Here is a 19,092-nt window from a genome sequence, read left to right on the forward strand (position 1 = left end):
ATGGCTGTATCAGCCACAGCTCTTGTAGTTTTTTTGATGGCAGGAAATTTTAAAGATGCTCAATTAGCATATTCAATCCTGGGAAAGATGAGTTATGTAATGGTCAAATGTAGTGATCAAGTGTAATCATTTGAATGGTAAATGTCATGGTCAAATGTAATGGTAAATAAGAAGGTCAATGTAGTGGTCACATGTAATGATCAAATGTGATGGTCAATGTAATGGTCAAATGTAATGGTAAATGTGATGGTCAATATAGTGGTCAAATGTAATGGTTAAATGCAGTTCCATTTTAAAGCCTCAGTCTAAACTACATAGCAGATTTGGTACCAAAAATGTGACCATGTCTAAACTATGGTTTCAGGACAAGCAACAAACAATACATGAAACAATACTCATTGTATTGAATGTTATCATTTATTGATTTCCCCATTTAAAGTCTATATTCATCCAATTTCAGCTAGTCACACTTCATATCACCGCTCTAACAGATATGAATAAAAGTACTGAGTACTTAAATAAAATATATGATTTTTATAATGAAAAAAAAAAAAAAGATACACATCTTATTGGGAAAAATAAATATGCATGACACATTAATTGAGATTTTCCTTGAAGAGTTAGGAACAAATCGGAAATGTTTTTGTATCTTTTAAAAAATAGTATTCAAATAAAATCAAATCATTTCAAGCTTTTACCACATGAAAAAACAAAACAAAATGAAAGAATTAAATAGGGCAATACCTATTAAGAGTTAGTAATTTCTAAAGGATGGAGAGTAACATCAATCATGTCAAACATGTGACTCATTTAGCAATGTAGCTTGCAATACATTTTTTGGTAGAATAGCCAATGGGCAAGAACTTAAGTTTAACTTTTTTGAAAATTATCAGTGAATTAGTTTTTAAAAACATTTCAAATGAACCCATATTTTCTTGAGAATCGAGACTGTTTTGTGCATCTGTGAATTAAAAACTAAAATCTGAAATCTTCTCCTCCACGTAGTTGTAAATGATGAACATTTTTAAAGATAGCATCACAATAGCTATTGTCAGCGATAGGATTTCTGATTGATGTATATATATACATGTATGTATATAGCAAAACATTAACACAACATATGTGGTATACAGCGAAATTTTACTTTTGCCATTTCAAAAAAATACTAAGAGTTTAAAAGAAGACCTTGATTTGATGTATGCAAACAAGTCATGTCAGTATTGCCTACAAGTACTATCAGTACTGTGCTGTATTTAAAATCAAGCAATTGTTAAATAAAATCATGCTATTTAACATTAAACAAGGTCTAAGCAATATTAGGCAGTAAGTGTATTGGTCAGTGTGAACTTCCTAATGTCTTCCCCTGCTTTCCAACAGATAATTAGCTGTAGGATCCATAAATCTTAATTACTGAAAAATATTCAAAAACTTATAAAATTGTAAAAACTGTATAATCTGAATTTAAAAAAGTTGCTGCTTAGCATAAGTCTGCATAAAAACAGGGTTGAACATTTTTCTGAACATTTGAAAAAGACATATTGCAATGAAAGAAAAAAAAAAATTTTCCCCCCTTAAAATAAATTTTTGTAAACATATAACATTGCTAGAGATCAGATTTGCAAAAATTTTGTATTGTACCTATCATCATTACAATTGTCTGGAAGAATGATTTATTCTACAAGAGTTGACTACATTTCAATGTTTCGTCCAGTCATAGCTTCTTTATTGCTGCTTAATTCGAGGTTTTGAATGCATGCTTATTTTATGTCAGAACATTCCTACCACCCATCTTTTTCCATCCATGAAGAGATGAAGCTAATAGTAGCAATTTAGGTAAAGTTATCCTATAAGCTAATGATTAATGATGTGATTTTGGTCAATATATTACAATAAACCAATGCCTTTACTCTTCACGAGATATGCAAAGTATCAAATAATACTGAGAAGACTTAACATTTGGATTGAAGACTCTATTATTCAAAATAGGAACTCTGAACATTTGGTTGAGCAGCCAAGTTCTGTAACCACTCAACCAAGATGCCCCCCATGAATTTATAAGGGAGCTTTTATAGAACATAACTCATTATTGAGTTAAAAAGACAAAACTGGCTTTAAACACTTCTGACCTTCAGCTACTCCAAAACAGGTATACAGAGGTATGTTCACAATAATATCTAACTCACAAACACATAACAGTGTTGTCAGATTAACATCAACAAAAGAATCGTACAAGTCAGTCAAAGTGTGTCTGTTAACATTAACAATTTAAAGGCTGTTAAAAAAAAAATCTACAACAAAAGTCCAGGTCAACAAAGTGAGTTTTGTCATGACATTGGCACCAGGGTCATTGCACTTTACATCCTAAAGACACCAAAGTTGGTTCTCTCTGTGGGCTTGTTGAGTGCTGCACTCAGGGACAGGCCCAGCACACTTCTGGTGTCCACTGGATCAATAATGCCATCATCCCACAGCCTAGGAAAACAAAAGATTTAAGTCGTTTTTAAGATTCTTGTTTATGTCCTCAGAAAAATATTTTAATTTCCAGCACAATTATAAAATGAAAGATAATTCATTTTAAACGAATAAGAACATTATAGATGTATGTTGGATTAAAATAAAATTACAAAATCTTTAGGTCAACTAAATGCAACAACATTGTTTTAAACATTAACTAAAAATTCATTGTTCATTTAAATATAATTATCTTATAAAAACAGATTTAATAACATGTAATGATAATATTTTTTTAGAGATAATGTTATTGATCTATACTAATGGAAGTTTGGTTTCAGTTCATGCCACATTCCACCAAAACATCAAAATTAGCGACCAAGTTGGGCTTTCAAACAAATATTAGTTTTTCAATGTAGTCCAGACATGTCCCCATTGATCAAATCAGCTCAATTTTAACTGTTCACTTATCTAGTTTAGTGAAATTAATGTCAATGATGAGTCAAATGTTTTAACAGGTCTGAACTAGAAGTTTATAGAACATGTCAAGCAGTGGTAGCTAACAATATTATTTGCTACATTCAATCAACAGAGTTTATTGATCAATGGGGTAAGAGGAGTTCAGCTCTTCTTTTAACATGACATTAACAAAATGATACTGTAGCCATTCCGAGGCCGAGTTCACACTACTGTAGCTATATCACCTTCTAGTGGTTTTGAAATAGAGTTTATTCAACTATTTTAAGGCATTGTTTAAAAAAACAAAACAATTTGAGGTTTTAGGCTATAAAAATGCTTCATCAAACTAAAATCTAATTTAGTACAATGGCAAATTTAAATAGATAAAAATTGTTGCAGTTTGAAATGATATCTTTAAATCTACATTACTTATATCTTCCCCTGCTTTCCAACAGATAATTAGCTGTAATTAAACAACAGCACAAAGATAACACACATCAATTTTTAACTAGTGAAAAGATGTGGTCATGTGATCTTAGACAATAAACTATATTTTACTGCAAATACTGATTATATCAGCAAAAAAGGGCAGCAAAGATTACGATTACTAAGAAAACTATCCTCGTTTAATGTTAGCGAAAAGGCCTTGGCTATGTTTTATCACATCTGCAATATTTTAAGTTTCAATATCACTGCCTGGTATGGCAATCTGAGCATTAAAAATAAAAATAAACTTTATAGAATCCTGGTAAAATCATTGGCAAAAAACAAACCCCATTTGGGCAGTTGTTTGAGACAAACATCTATAAAAAAGCTAATAAGATCCTCGAAATAAAGAATCATCCTTTGTGTCAGGATTTTGTGATTCACAAAAGAGATACAAGACACCGATAGCAAAGAAAAACAGACACAAACAGTCTTTTGTTCCCCTGGCAATCAAATCATTAAATAAGAACAATCTGATATAAACTTTGTCACATGTAAATTATGAGTGAGTCTGGTGTGAATGTACACTTTGGTTTCTTATAGTTATAATGTTTTTTGTTTGGTGTAATGCACAAATTGTAAAACAAATTTCCATAGGGACAATAAAGATTATTATTATTTTTATTTTCTAAATAATGTAAACAAAAATACATGATGCAAGTACATTAAAATAATGAAAGTGGCTATGGTCAAATGATTTGTTGCAGCCATTTTTAAACAATAATTACCCCCATTTAGCATTTAAAAGTATTGATTATAACAATTTAACGTAAATCAAACACAGGAGCAGTACAGGTAATTATTAGAGAGTGTGACCATGAAACTTTAGAAATATGTAAAAGATGTACAGAAATGTACGATGGCACCAAGTGTCTAACAGGGAACAGACACTCACCTGGCACTGGCATAGTAAGGACTTCCTTCTTGCTCATACTTTGCAAGGATTGGAGCTTTCAGTTTGGCTTCCATTTCGTCAGTCCACTGCAAGAGAATGAATAAATGTTAAATAAACTGGTGAAGACATGCAAGATAGATAGTTATATAAAAGTTATAAGGAAATTAAGCCATAAGAAAGTAGTAAAGTTATAAGTCAATAAGTGGAAAATGTTTTCTGAATCCCTTACAGGCTTTCCTTCTCTTTGTCTCTGTTCACGGCTGATCTGTGCCATGACATTTGCCGCTTGTTCTCCTCCCATCACAGAAATCCTTGCGTTTGGCCACATGTATAAAAAGTTTGGTCTAGAACATGAATATTTGATATCATTTTATGAATGTTGCAATTACGTCTGAAGTGTCAGTGTGACAGACTACTAGGAACGAGAAAGTAGAACCGAAGCTTCTTGGCAGTAACCACAAATTCTGCTATTTAATTTTTTTCCTACAAAGTAATTTTGATAATCGTATAAATATTTTATATTTTTTTTTACTGAATTTTTTTTAGATAAATTTGTTTTAAAAAACATTTTTTGTCAAAGATAAAATGAAAAAAAAATGCTATTCAAAATTAAGCTACACATCTGATTGACTGTAAACGCAAACTAGTTTCTTGGAATTTAAATATGTAACTACAAATTTTTACATTTATTTTTCCACTTTGATTAATTGATGAAAATACAAGACAGTAAACTTGATATTGGACTCACGAGTAAGATCGTCCACACATGCCATAGTTGCCTGCGCCATAAGAGCCTCCGATGATGACTGTTATTTTCGGCACCTTGGCACAGGACACGGCTGTCACCATCTTGGCCCCATGCTTAGCTATACCACCAGCTTCTGCTTCCCGACCAACCATGAAACCTGGACATAACAGTAAAATCACAATGTGCATTCTGTAGCTAAAATAGAGATAAATTACATGGCAGAGCTAAAAGAAATGCAAATGTGTAAAGCTGAGAGTCATAACCTGTTTGGCTAACTACCAGGATGGCCTGAGTTTGAATGCACAGAGACATGAGGACTTGTGTGTGCTGAACCCCCTAAGGCAGAAACCTTCTCTGAGATACCTCCTCCCAATTTGATATTTGTTTTCAGTTTTGTAATAAGACTAAGACTGCTTTATTGATCCTTATGGAAATTTGTTGTGATTACAAGGACTCTTTACTCATATAAAGACAACACAACAGAAACATACACATAAATACAACAGACACAACATAGAAAGTTCATTCAGTGACTACACAGGCATCTTGGTCCTATTCATGTTTCCTGATCAACGAGTGGCGTTGATATAATCTGACCGAGTGAGGTACGAACGAGTTTTTTCGCTCTGTTCTTGTTTTGATTGACAGTAGTAGCCCAATGAAACAAGACAATTATGAAAAGATGACAATGATTAAAAAAAGCTTTACCTGTAATGTTTTGTAAGAAGATAAGAGGGATGTTTCTCTGACAACAGAGCTCAATGAAGTGTGTTCCCTGTAAAGAAACAAATTTAAATATTGTAACATTCAGATACAATTAGTACTTTATTTCAGTATAATGGCAATGTCTTGGATAAAGGATGAGTGCAGTGTTTCACATGACTATGCAAACCCATTTGCCACCTGCATATTTTTCTGCATCTCATTGTCCACCGGCAGTCTAATTAAGTTTCCATTTCATCTTCTGTACCTGTCTTCAATAAGGGCTTGACAAACTGACCATGGATAGCATGAGGTTTTATGATATCAGATCGGCAGATTCTCATGGAAAATAGGGGAGAGAGTAATAAAAGGTGTCATAGATTTTTTATTGAAGAAGGAGAAAAGAGCTTTTTTCCTTTTTAAAAATTGTGGTTTTAGTTTTCTGAATCCTAGGTGTGACAATTTTTCTAGATGATTGATCTTATAGACATTTTCTACATGTGATGAGTTACTTTAGTTATAATACAACTTATTAATATGCTCTAAGAACATAGTTTGTACTTCAGCTAGCTTAGGTTTGGATCCTGTTGGCAAGAGACTAGACAGGGCAATGATAGTCACCAGCTATCAAATCCCTAGACATCATACAGGCAGTTTGTGACAAGGACATTATTCAAGGGTTATGTTTTAAACATTCCATTAATTTGAGATTAAATTGAGATATCTACATTCTATAAGTTCTTTCATTAAATAGGAAAGGAGGGGGGGGGGGATCTGGGAGATGATTTTAATGCTGCTTTTGGATTGGAACTAGAGTTTCTAGATAGGTAGATAAATGGTTTAGGCCACTTAGCCAAACATCCAACTTCTTAAAAACCCAATTGAAATAATGATGATTTATAAGGAAAATTCTAGTGATAAAGACTGGAAACAAGAAAGAAAACTCTTAAAGAAACTTTTTTTTGAGTTGACCAGATTTACAGCACATTTAATTTCAAATACTCAAGGACATGCTTGCTCTGACACTTTTGAAAAAGGGTACTAGAGAATTAAAAATAAAACTTACTTTTAAAGCAGATTCAGAGAAAAGCACACCATTGTTGCCTATTATACCAACTGGATAGCCCCAAAGCCTTGCAAAACCTATAAAGATTAAACATTACTTATAATTCTTAGCACGGATAAAAAAGACATTTTAAAGTGAATATAGGGAACTCATTTTCTGTCTCAGTTTAATTAGGGAAACACATTTCCAACAAATGGTTAGCCAAGAAGTTGAATCATTTAAATAAACTTGGCATCCATTGTCATGAGCAAACTGTAGAAATTTTGAAAGAATAACAACTTCCAAGAAAATTAAAACCCTATTCTTCATTAGTGGTCTCTGTACTCCTATATGGTTGTGAAAGTTGAACACTAAATGCTGAGGCTGAAAGAAGAATTCAAGCCTTTGAGAGTAAATGCTTAAGCTCAGAAAAAGGTTGGGCATGAGATACCAGGAAAAGAAGACAAATGACTGTTACTTTTACCATTCAACAATCTGGCTAGCAAAAAGGAGGAACACCTCAATACTGTGAATAGATGAAAGCTTAGCTGGTTCTGTCATATATTGTAAGAAATGACTCGCTGTCAAAAGTCATCTTTCATCATCCAAAGAAAAGCTGGCTGGACAACATAAAACAATGGACCGGTCTCTCTTGATATCCTCCTAAGATCAGCTTCTGACTGGGAAAATGGAGGGCTATGGTTACGTGAACTGTCACAGCACCCCTACGACAAAAATCAAGGGACAGATGATGATATCTTTTTTTTAAAACACATTTGACATGCATGTGGAAAAAACAAAATTTAATATACAAACCTGTGACTAATGTTTCTCCATATTTAGTTTTAAACTCATCAAAAACGCTGCCATCTACAATTCTAGCAATCACCTGAAACACATTTTTAAAAAATGAAATAGTTCAACAGATATGTTGAGAGGTCAAAATCTTATTTGTATTTTAGAAGGAATTTTCTTTTAACAGAAATCATTTCATTCTAAATTAATGAAGATTTAATTATGCTGGTTTTTGGAAAAGTAAAAATGTACAATAAGTTACAAAGAGAGAAAAGAGATAATATCTCTAAAGCTTTCTCTGTTGCCAATTATTGTCAAAGGGTCAAAGAAACAGTGTTATTAATAAAATAATTGTATCATTGCCTTTCAATATGTTCACAGGACAGTTTAATGCAAAACTGATTTCAGTAACTAATTGTCAAAATGAGAAACGAATACCTGAATGCTATAACTCTGCTATCATCTTGAGTGTCAGTAACCTTAAGTAAGTTAGAGGAATCTTTAAAAGTCAAACATACAACAGCATGGGATCACAAAACCTATCTCTACTTCAGAGCAACTAGATCTGCTATCAGCTTGAGTGTCAGTAACCTCAAGTAAGTTAGAGGAATCTTTAAAAGTCAAACATACAACAGCATGGGATCACAAAACCTATCTCTACTTCAGAGCAACTAGATCTGCTATCAGCTTGAGTGTCAGTAACCTCAAGTAAGTTAGAGGAATCTTTAAAAGTCAAACATACAACAGCATGGGATCACAAAACCTATCTCTACTTCAGAGCAACTAGATCTGCTATCAGCTTGAGTGTCAGTAACCTCAAGTAAGTTAGAGGAATCTTTAAAAGTCAAACATACAACAGCATGGGATCACAAAACCTATCTCTACTTCAGAGCAACTAGATCTAGATATTTTAACGCATCCTTTTTTTTTTTAAAGGATTCAGAACATACATACTTGTAACAGACACATTGTGATAGTAAGTGATATCTATTACACACAGCTTATAAAACTATAACTCAAAACAGTTTAACCCTTACCTCTCGCACATCAAATGTTTTCTTTAAGTTGTCACCAACAATGCCATAGATTTCATGAGCAGGGAACAGTGGCTCTACCGGCTTGGTTATGGTGACCTGAGAAAACAGAAAAAATAATAGTTGAAAAACAATTGTTAAAGCAAGCTGTTTATTGAGCTAGATATGAAAGATGCAAAGACTAAAAAATTGTGCACAAAACATTTTTCTCTATGAATTAAAAATAGCCATCATAGGCATTTCAAGTTATTGTTTTAAATAGAAGTTTGTCTTACAAATTCATAAAAAAAAGTCAATTTTTAATTCTAATACCAACCCTCAAAAAAAAAACAACAAAAAAAACCTAAACAATAAATGCACTTTAAAATGGAATCAACTGATACATGATATATAAAATAAAATGAACAAAAATATCACAGTGAATACTAAGCCAAGAAAAACATTTTCTAGTCAAAGCAAAGGGATGTGTGTGTGTACCAAGAGTTTTGTTTACACTATTTACAGGTTGCTTTTCTAAAAAAAAAACAACTTAAAATAATTAACAAGATCTATTTTGTGATTTAATTATTTTTATTGTAGGGATGCACAAGTTATGATACACAATTTAATAAAAGTTACCCCAGGGTCTTTTCTATAGTTTAGATTCTTGACCACCCTTCTGGCTATATGTAAGGCATGAACTTCATCCTGGGCGTAATGATCAGTCACACCAGACTCACTGAAACAGACAAGTAGAGACTATTAATTTTGTATCCTAAGTACACTACACTTTTGACACTATCACTACACTTCACAAAAATGTAAGTTATTCTACATTATCAAATCTATAAATAAAGAACTTTATACATGCTGGTAGCAATGCCATATAGTCTTGTTTCTCAACCTTTCAACTGTTGCGCCCCCACCCCCTTTTTCCCACCTAGGTAAAATAAATTTTCCTTGTGCCCCATCCCACCCACTTAGCCAAGTGAATCTGTAAACTCTCACAAAGGATTCAGGAGGGTTTTAAGAATGTAATGAAAAAGACAAGAAACTTATAGATTTATAATTATAGATAGTTCCTTTAGCCTTTTCTTTTCAGAAATAGTGTTTCATAGAGATGTTCTGAAATGTATTTCATAGAGATGTTCTGAAATGTGTTTCATAGAGATGTTCTGAAATGTATTTCATAGAGATGTTCTGAAATGTGTTTCATAGAGATGTTCTGAAATGTATTTCATAAGGATGTTCTGAAATGTATTTCATAAGGATGTTCTGAAATGTATTTCATAAGGATGTTCTGAAATGTATTTCATAGAGATGTTCTGAAATGTGTTTCATAGAGATGTTCTGAAATGTATTTCATAGAGATGTTCTGAAATGTGTTTCATAGAGATGTTCTGAAATGTGTTTCATAGAGATGTTCTGAAATGTATTTCATAGAGATGTTCTGAAATGTATTTCATAGAGATGTTCTGAAATGTGTTTCATAGAGATGTTCTGAAATGTGTTTCATAGAGATGTTCTGAAATGTATTTCATAGAGATGTTCTGAAATGTATTTCATAGAGATGTTCTGAAATGTGTTTTATAGAGATGTTCTGAAATGTGTTTCATAGAGATGTTCTGAAATGTATTTCATAAGGATGTTCTGAAATGTATTTCATAAGGATGTTCTGAAATGTATTTCATAAGGATGTTCTGAAATGTATTTCATAGAAATGTTCTGAAATGTGTTTCATAGAGATGTTCTGAAATGTATTCTTAAATTAATATTGTTGCAGACTCTCTCATAAAAATAATATGCAATTTAAAAGGTTCTACTTCATTTATGAAACATCTCTTGCTTAAAATATTTTGTTTTTGTCAAACATTGGTAACATTTAACTAGGTTAATATTTAAGCATGAATTTATAACTACAATGAAGGTTCATTTTTTTTTTATAAGTTGAAAAATAAATTGAATGGTGTCTCCACCATCCCCCCTCCACCCCATCAAAACCCACAGATGATCAGCAGTGCCATTTGGTGTCTACTCTGTAAAGATGATTTCCAAAATTGTGGTGAAAATATTGAGCAGAATGTTTCTTACCTACAATGTAAGTCAGCCCCACCTAGGTCTTCTGCTGAAACTTCTTCCCCAGTAGCTGCCTTGACCTTTGAAAAAAAAAAGTAAAGATAAATGCAATGGGGCTTGTATGTAAGACTAATATGAACTAAACTGCATTTTTTTTTATTACTTTTTTTTTAAACTGTACATGCTGTGTTTATGTTTCACAATCACAAAAATAATATTTTATTAGTAATTAGGATGAGGACTTAAAGCTAATTAAAAAACAAACAGACACAAATATTGAGTTTGTACACACCAACGGTGGGCCTCCTAAAAATATAGTCCCCTGCTTTTTGACAATGATACTTTCATCTGCCATAGCTGGAGTGTAAGCACCCCCGGCTGTACAGCTGCCCAGCACCACAGCTACCTGTGAAATAATGCAATACAATTTTGTTTAGTAAAGGCCTTTGTATTCTTTAACTTCAAACCTTCATATAGTCAAAGAGAAAAATCAAATTAAGCAAAAAAGGAACCAGGTGGTAATGGAGGTCAGATGCTCAAAGAGAGGGGCTTCATGAGGAAGGCACAGTTTTAAAATATGACATAGAGAAAAGTGCTTGGAATTTTACTGATATTTTATTTACTTTCCCACACCAAACTCAAAGTACAGGTCAAGAAAAATACAACTAAACTATTTTTTTAAATCAAAGCTTGAAACACGTTTCTGATAAAGAACACAAAAAACAGGGCAGAGTTCATGATGTGGAAATTATTTTGTTTTCTTCAGATATTGATTATGTATAATGAGCAACTCTAACTGCTGAGTTAGAGAGGAAGATTTTAGTCAAGGCATTGAGATGTTACAGATCATCATCACCATTAAACTCTATTTGAGTGAGGTCTTCAGAGGTTACAGGAGAGTAAGTTCTAGGTATCACATACCAGAACTGCATTCTAAAATGAGGAAATCAAAAATAGGATCACAAGGGCAATCGAGCCCTGCTATTACCTTCTGACCAATGTCAAAAATGCAAGTTTAGACTGTACAACCATATAACAAGATCATCAGGGCTCACAAAGACTTTTATGCAGGGAACAGTACCAGGAAAAAGAAGGAGAGACAGCAATGGAAGGACAACATTAAGAAATGGAGGGGCCTGTTTATTAAGAGAATTTAATCCTGGCAAAAGACAGTGAAATGGAGAGATAAGGTTGTCAGATCATGTGTGCTGCCCAATAGTCCAAAAGACTAAGAGACAGGTGAAGGTGACAGAACTTGCGAAGATAAAAATTTTAGATTTTTAATTATTTAGTAATTGGACTAACATTAGTAGTGATTTATTTAAACATATACTTTTTCACAAAGTAGCTCTATAAGGAAAAGTCAAACTTATGTTTCATTAAAGAACATCTTTAAGCTGAAAACTTATTCAGAGGCTCATTTAGACGTAAAAGTCACAAATGCTTTAAGTCAAATGGTGAAAGCCAATTACACACTGTATACTGTTCACTAGAAAAATTCAATTTCAAGCAATGTAAAACTTAATGAGAAATTTTAAAAATATCTGGTTCACCTGAGGAATTCCTTTCGCAGACATATTAGCCTGGTTATAAAAAATGCGTCCAAAGTGGTCCCGGTCTGGGAAGACATTGTCTTGTCTTGGGAGATTAGCTCCACCTGAGTCGACTGAAACAATTGTAATAGATCATTCCATCAATTTACAGCCAGTACTTGACCTTTGATGGTAACTTATATTTCAATACCCTTTTTGTCAGGGCTAAATTAAAATGTCTCAGTGACAATAGCAATTTGAATCAAATGTATGCACTTTTAAAAAGGCAAATTAATAAATAGCTGTTTGGTGTTTCCAGGGTAGAAAATATGGAAGTTAATAAAATTTACAGTTTTAAAATTATACAATAATTATTGTGCAATTTTTAGGATTTAATAAGATTTTCCTAATAGATTAATATAAATAAGAATGAAGCTATGACCTTAAACTAAAAAATGTGTATAATGCTGGAAAACATAAGAATTAAAGGATATTTAATACAGGGTGGAAAAAAACATAGAATAGGCCAATGCAAAATTTAGCATAAATTAATGCACATGGCGGAGAAACATGCCAAAGATTTTTTGCTGCCTCGAATGAAATAACCATATTCAATTTTAAATGAAAAAAAAAAACAATAAAAAACACAGCAATATATGAATAACTCTTTTTTAAAAAATGCACTTGAAAACTAATATGGAGAGTCAAAGGTAGAAAAAAAAATCAATTGGCCAACTATGCTTTGAGATTTTGTGATGTTTGATGTACAGTTATGTAGAGTGTCTTCTATCACATCAATAATTTGGGAGAAGTTGGGCAGAAAATACAATTAAAAGAGCTAATGTCTGAGAGAAAGATGAGACTGGAACTATGAGCTGTGTAAGGGGAAGCAGAAATATGTTGAACTGTACATGAGGTCTTTCAAGGATACAAAGAAATAAACTTCTGTTATAAGTAAAGTGGGAGAAATCCAATGAAGATGATATTTATATCATGGCCCTGGATTGTATTGGTTTAATATATGCATGAGATTACCTACCTAAATATATGCAGGGGAGATGATTCTGCATTGCTATTTCCTGAGCTCGGAGATGTTTTTTAACAGTGACTGGATAGTAGGTGCCTCCCTTAACTGTCGGGTCATTAGCCGTGATAATACATTCCACTCTGAAGAAAAATGTAATAGCTGCAATTGTTTTTAAACTACCCACTAAATATCATGATTTAAAGAAATTTAATTAAGAATTATTAATTAAGAATTCTAGTAGATGACCATTTTAAGGCAAATTACAGAAATGAGAGAAAAGCATGAAATTAATGCATTACCCAGAGACACGCCCAATGCCAGTAATAATACCTCCAGCTGGAACATGGTCTTCTCCATACAGTTCATAACCGGCTAACTGGCTAAACTCTAGGAAGGGAGATCTGAGACACAAGTCAAGAAAATGTTATTAATCTACTCAAACATATTATAAAGGTTGAAATATAATTGCATCTTGTATGTGACAATAGTCCACAAAAGAGTAAAGATGTCAGTTTTAAGCTAAATATAACATTGTGGGAAAGGGTTAATTGATTTCAATATTGTTAAAAAAAAAAAAAGTTAAATACCCTTTCAGATCTTGCAATCTATTGGGGCAGATGATACAAAGGTCATCAGTTTCTATGACTGATGGATGATAAGGTGACATGTAATCAATATAATGACCAAACATCTTTGCTCTCCCCATCAAATGGCAGGTACCCATTAAAGTCAGTTGGACTTAGGGGTATGTAAAAGTGTAAATTACCAGTCTTTTCAAAGGTTCAATCCTGAGAAACCTTCGTTAAGAAGCCAAGAGCTTTACTACTATCTTAATCTGTGTAAGTAAATGTTTTTTAATTGTTTACTAGAAATTACATGCGAAATTTCAACTACAATCCAGACTGCACAGCAAGACTATTGGATTCCTCCATTTTCATGTCATCACTTTAAGTATTAAAGTAATATGAACCGATTGTTCAAGAGCTATTCATGAATTCTGAATGTGGATTTAGGATTTTCACTAGCAATATAAGGAGTTTCCATGATCACCTCATTTGAATGGCCATATTGTGTTGACCATGGAAATGAGTGACTCTTTTTTTTATCTGCCCACTAGACCTTAAGGTCTCAGAGAGAATTTAACTTAATACTTTTTTTTATTTGATCTTAAGTCATAAACTCACTGTGGGTCTAATAAAGTATTGATTCTATCTCTTGGTAATAACTTTCCTCTGGAGGTATGCCTTTCCTTTGCTTTTTCACCTCCTCCTAAAAGAGAGAAGAATAAAATATACATGAAATTCTATTCAGAAGAGGACTAAGGAAAATTTAACATTCTTACACATGTATCACAAATGACCTAATTGTTGATTTTAATTTTGAAATTTTTAACTTGTGCTTAAAGTGTACGGGGTACCAGTGATTATCACCTGCAGACAATCAGAATATCAGAGCTACAGCTGTTACACTGTCATCGTGAAGTAAGAAGATGGAGATGATTGAAGGATGGCTTCTTGATCTTGTGGTATGCGCTCTGGACTGTTTGTCTCCATGGTCCCTGGTTCAAACCCAGCCTGTCGGGAGGTTTGGGCTAGTATATAAAAATCTGATTTATTGATTTCAGTGAATATTAATATTAGAGACACAAGACAATTAGATTTTTATCTGACCAGGACAGACATATGTGTCAAACTGTTTCCAATTTGTATTTGACCTTGTATCCAGCGGAGCATATGGGAGAATAAAGATAATTGTGCAAAACAAATGATACCTTTAAAAAAAATTCCTAAAAGGCAGCACAGAAAACCTTCTCCCAGATATCCCAACCCCGCCAATGGTCCAATAAAGAGATTGGACCATAACAATGTGAGCATGCTATAAGAAAGAAAGCTGTGCTACATAAGAGCCATTTTTTTTTCTTGTGTTTTGATGATCCTAATCTTAAGCAAGCTTTAATTTAGAAATCTGTAAATCTTGTATTGACCAAAATAGAATACTAGTTCAATAGGCATTAAGTTTTATATAACATAAAATCAGTGCTTAAAACAAATGAAAAACAAAAAAAAAAAAAAAGAACTACCTTGAATTATGTGTGAAACATTTTTCTTTAGCTCTAGCACCAAAGCTTGCATACGTGAACATTTCTCCTGGATGACAAAATAGAAAGAGGGGTTTTAATTTCTTAGGCGAATATTTTTTCCATTATAACAAATATCAACACATAAATACTTTTTTTGCTTTAAAATTTTTTTCTTCTTATGAATTAATTTATGATGTAATCTAAATTTAAATTACTAAACAGTTCATCAAAGTCAAAGGTACAAAGTGGTGAGAAGTGAATATGACTTTGTCATTAAATACAATCAGACAATAAGTTTCAAAGTTACTTCATGGCTACATGTCTTCATGTATAGCAAGGGCTCAAGACAAGTCATTTCTTGTGTATAGCAAGGGCTCAAGACAAGTCATTTCTTCTAATTTACTTAGAAACATTGTTTTTCAAGTGCTCCTTATATTACTTTGAACATTTCAATATGAAGACAAAAAGTTCTCATTGCACATATCCAAGATCGGAAACTGTATTTGAAAAAGCCATGATGGGCAACATGAAAGAATGGACAGACTTGTCATTGAATGAAATTCATACAAGTAAGGCAAAAGACAGAGAAAAATGGAGAAAGAAGTCAACAGTCACAGATCTTGTATCAAAGTATGGTGCCCCAACAATTCAACACAGGGATAGGTGAAGGTGAAGATGACAGGTACAGGATCAACTTAATTTTTTTGGCGCAACTACCTAGAAAGAGTCCTAGTCTATAATCTAGCTCAGCCTAGCTGATCTATACTCAGTCACTCTGTCTCTAGTTGAAGTTCTAGTCAAGTCTACCTGATAGTCTGTTGAGTTTACATCTTGTTGAGTTCCTATTGTGGGTGCAGCTTCTTCTAAATGAAAAGCACGGACTAGACATCGAGTCTGAGCTGACAATTTACGAGCAAACACCCCTTTCAACATGTCAACATCCGATAAATCTTATAGAATCTAGATAGTCCTAGTAGATCTAGAAATCTAGATCAGATCTTTTAGTCTAGCCTAGATAGCAGTAAATTGAAGCACCTTGAACACTGTTAATTTACCTAGAGTAACTTCCCATTAAAACGCCTTATAAAAATATCGCTTTATATCCAGTTAACTCTTGAGAGCAAAATAAAGATCATTCACATTTTTTGTTTGTTCGGCAAATATCTTAAATTTAAACAAATAAGATCTAAATCTAGATTAAAATCCAAATTTAGATTTAGACACTCATTATATTTTGATAAAATAATGATAACGTAGGGATGGTAGGCTTGTATTTGCTTAATTGTAAATATTGAGCTCTTCATTTCAGTAATACAAATAAACATTGCATGTATCCTAGCAATGGCGTCGGTAGTATCTTCTGCTACCCGATAAAAGTTTTAAAAGTATTCCTGGTAGAGGTATGACTCTTCAGTATCGTGTTAATATTATTACATCTGTGTAAAGTGTGTTATATAGAAAGTATTGTGTTGTGACTTGATAACCATTCACCATTGTAATGCAGTACTTTTTGATAATTCCTTAATAAAAACTAGATCTTGTTACTAAGTTAGCTTTACTTCAGGTAAGTTGTACATGATTTTTTTTCATATTTTAAAGTGATAAAAGTTAGATCTAGTAGACAGTTTGGGAAACAAATTACTTCTCTAGAATCTATATCTTCTCTAAATCTAAAAAGATAAGGCTAGTTATTACTAGATCTAAATACTAGCATAGTTTGACCTAGTCTATCTACGTTCTAATAATCTAGATGATGATAGTAGGTCACAGTAGGTGTATCCTAGTCTAGATTTATGTCTTTTACACTTACTTTTACTATTGAATGTAGGGTGTGCTTCTGTTGGACGTAGATCTATATATTGATTGTCAAGAGGCTCGAATCTCGACTTATACTTAGTCTAGATTAGGACGATTAGATATACTCTAGAATACTGTTGATCGTTTAAATATCAATATTTGTATACAAATAGGATACATTCTCATTGCTCTGAAAAGGTAGATCTTTTAATAATAATAATAATAATCAGGGCTGAATTTAAGGCCCCGGAATCCACTAAGAAATGGGGCCTCCACAAAAGAGATGTTAAAATTTAGACGGTTTATCAACTTCTTTTTTTTTTCGAACTTTTTTCATCATTTTTACCAACAATGCTTTAAATCTTATGATTGACAACCATTACTAGGGAAGCTTTTATATATTTTTTTGTCACTTCAAAGTCTAAATTTAATCTGCTGGCAATAATTAATCCCATGTAGGTACATTCCTGGACCACCGAAAGGACCATGGGTAGCCTACTTCTGACATGTTTTGTGCCAAAATTTCAGTCTTAATGAATATTATTGAAAGATTGAGCTTTTAATATTCAGCTGCCATTTATAGCTGCCTTTGAAATCCTTCTCGTGAATGGGAGGTGAGTACCGCATCTTCAGCGAACAGTTTTCGTTTTAGCTTTAAAGTCAAGGTTAAAAAAGGCTTCCATCAAATCTACTGTGGTTAAGTACTTAATCTTCAAGGGATTTAATGGCGCTGGCGATTAAAACCGAAACGAAGCTGCCGAATAGCATTGGGGACAGAACACATCCTTGTTTCTGCATGAAATCAACTCTTACTGCTGCTTTCAAACATGTAAACTTGTCTATGACTGCTCTCAATTCCTTTCATCGAATTCTTCAAAAACTGCATGTGGTGAGAAGTTAGATGAAACATTTAGCAAGATAGCATTTACGATTTGGTAAAGTTTACTTAATGCTCAATCCATCGCTCCGTTAGCAGTGCAAGATCACTGATGGTCTTGTCACCTTTTGACTTGAATGGTACACACTTGCTGGTCATAGGTCCAATGCCTTTTTTTATTGCTCTGATGTTGCTATAGTTACAATATTGGCAAAACTCTCTAAGCATGTCTGGGAACATTCTAAACTGACCATGACAAACAAAATGCTAATCTACAACCAGGGGCGGACTGGGTGTCAAAATTGGCCCGGGCTTTTCTATAAAATTCGGCCCACAAATTCTCTATCATGTGATGTCTCGGTCCTTAAAAATCATTGTTAAGTTTGATAATGTATCGATATGCATGCTTACAGTGAACTCTATTATATCTTAATAAGCAATATTGCGTCTTTTTAAATCAGCAATTGTGAAGGCCCTAAAAAGATGAAGCCTACTAGTAGAACTGTCTACATTCTACATTTTATTTTCGGAAAATGTGTTTGATTAAAATAGTAGTACACTGTAATGTCTGTGAAAAACTTTTTGTTTAAACACGACGCTCAGAGGGCCTTTTATAAAAATAATAACATAATAAGGATATTATAAAACCTTTAACAACTGGATATGTGCCATAGTGACTTCGATCAGGCATTTCGGTGGCCCTACCGGCCCATTTGGGTACCGGCCCACCGGGCATTTGCCCAAATGCCCATATAGCCAGTCCGCCCCTGTCTACAACGCCTGTAAGTGATATGATAACTAGAGATAGTCAACATACATGCAGAAAGAGTATAAATTAAAAAGTTTTCACTTGCGCTGCCTGTGGCTCCAAATGTGTGTCTCCTAAAGAGATTTTGATTCTAAAATTATAAAGTTTTGAAACTGGCCATACACACAGCATCTATGCTACGTTGGCTTGGACATGTCACCCAATTGTCAAATGGAAGAATTCCTTAGGATATTTTCAATGCTGGGCTTGCTGAGGGAGTCAGACCCAAGAGATTCCTAAGGCTAACTTACAGAGATGTCTGCAAGCGAGATCTGAGGACTACAGGCATCAAAGAAAGCAT

General features: G+C 33.2%; 2 protein-coding genes across 7 annotated transcripts in view; one reads left to right on the forward strand and one right to left on the reverse strand.

Moving 5' to 3' along the window:
• Positions 1-406: 406 nt before the first annotated feature.
• Positions 407-16,378, reverse strand: LOC106062503 (methylcrotonoyl-CoA carboxylase beta chain, mitochondrial-like). Its single transcript, XM_056015567.1, has 17 exons — positions 16,117-16,378; positions 15,310-15,376; positions 14,414-14,498; positions 13,529-13,630; positions 13,242-13,369; positions 12,224-12,336; positions 10,963-11,076; positions 10,686-10,750; positions 9,234-9,333; positions 8,619-8,714; positions 7,603-7,675; positions 6,808-6,884; positions 5,748-5,814; positions 5,040-5,196; positions 4,521-4,635; positions 4,292-4,377; positions 407-2,472 (listed from the first exon to the last, which is right to left on the reverse strand). Exons 1-17 carry the CDS (start codon positions 16,240-16,242, stop codon positions 2,355-2,357), a joined length of 1,689 nt encoding a protein of 562 aa, XP_055871542.1. The 5' UTR covers positions 16,243-16,378; the 3' UTR covers positions 407-2,354.
• A 38-nt stretch (positions 16,379-16,416) lies between these two features.
• Positions 16,417-19,092, forward strand: part of LOC106072352 (coiled-coil domain-containing protein 60-like) — a 38,977-nt gene continuing 36,301 nt past the window's right edge. For 4 of the 6 annotated variants that reach the window (XM_056015558.1, XM_056015564.1, XM_056015565.1 and 1 more), the window contains exon 1: positions 16,417-16,873. The gene's annotated coding sequence lies outside the window, so the exon portion shown is untranslated. Of the gene's footprint in view, positions 16,874-17,625; positions 17,721-19,092 lie in introns of those variants that run through there. The other 2 variants (XM_056015560.1, XM_056015563.1) reach the window with 2 other exon arrangements.

This window comes from Biomphalaria glabrata, chromosome 17 (assembly GCF_947242115.1).
Source record: "Biomphalaria glabrata chromosome 17, xgBioGlab47.1, whole genome shotgun sequence".
Taxonomy (NCBI): domain Eukaryota; kingdom Metazoa; phylum Mollusca; class Gastropoda; family Planorbidae; genus Biomphalaria; species Biomphalaria glabrata.

Excerpts from the sequence above, each read along its gene's own strand:
- LOC106062503 (XM_056015567.1), bottom strand. The coding sequence starts at position 16,242 with ATGTTGAAAGGGGTGTTTGCTCGTAAATTGTCAGCTCAGACTCGATGT. Across the intron at positions 15,377-16,116 it reads TAAACTCAACAGACTATCAG|GAGAAATGTTCACGTATGCA; the intron begins GTAGACTTGACT and ends TTTGTCATCCAG. Across the intron at positions 5,815-6,807 it reads TCTCTGAATCTGCTTTAAAA|GGAACACACTTCATTGAGCT; the intron begins GTAAGTTTTATT and ends GTTTCTTTACAG.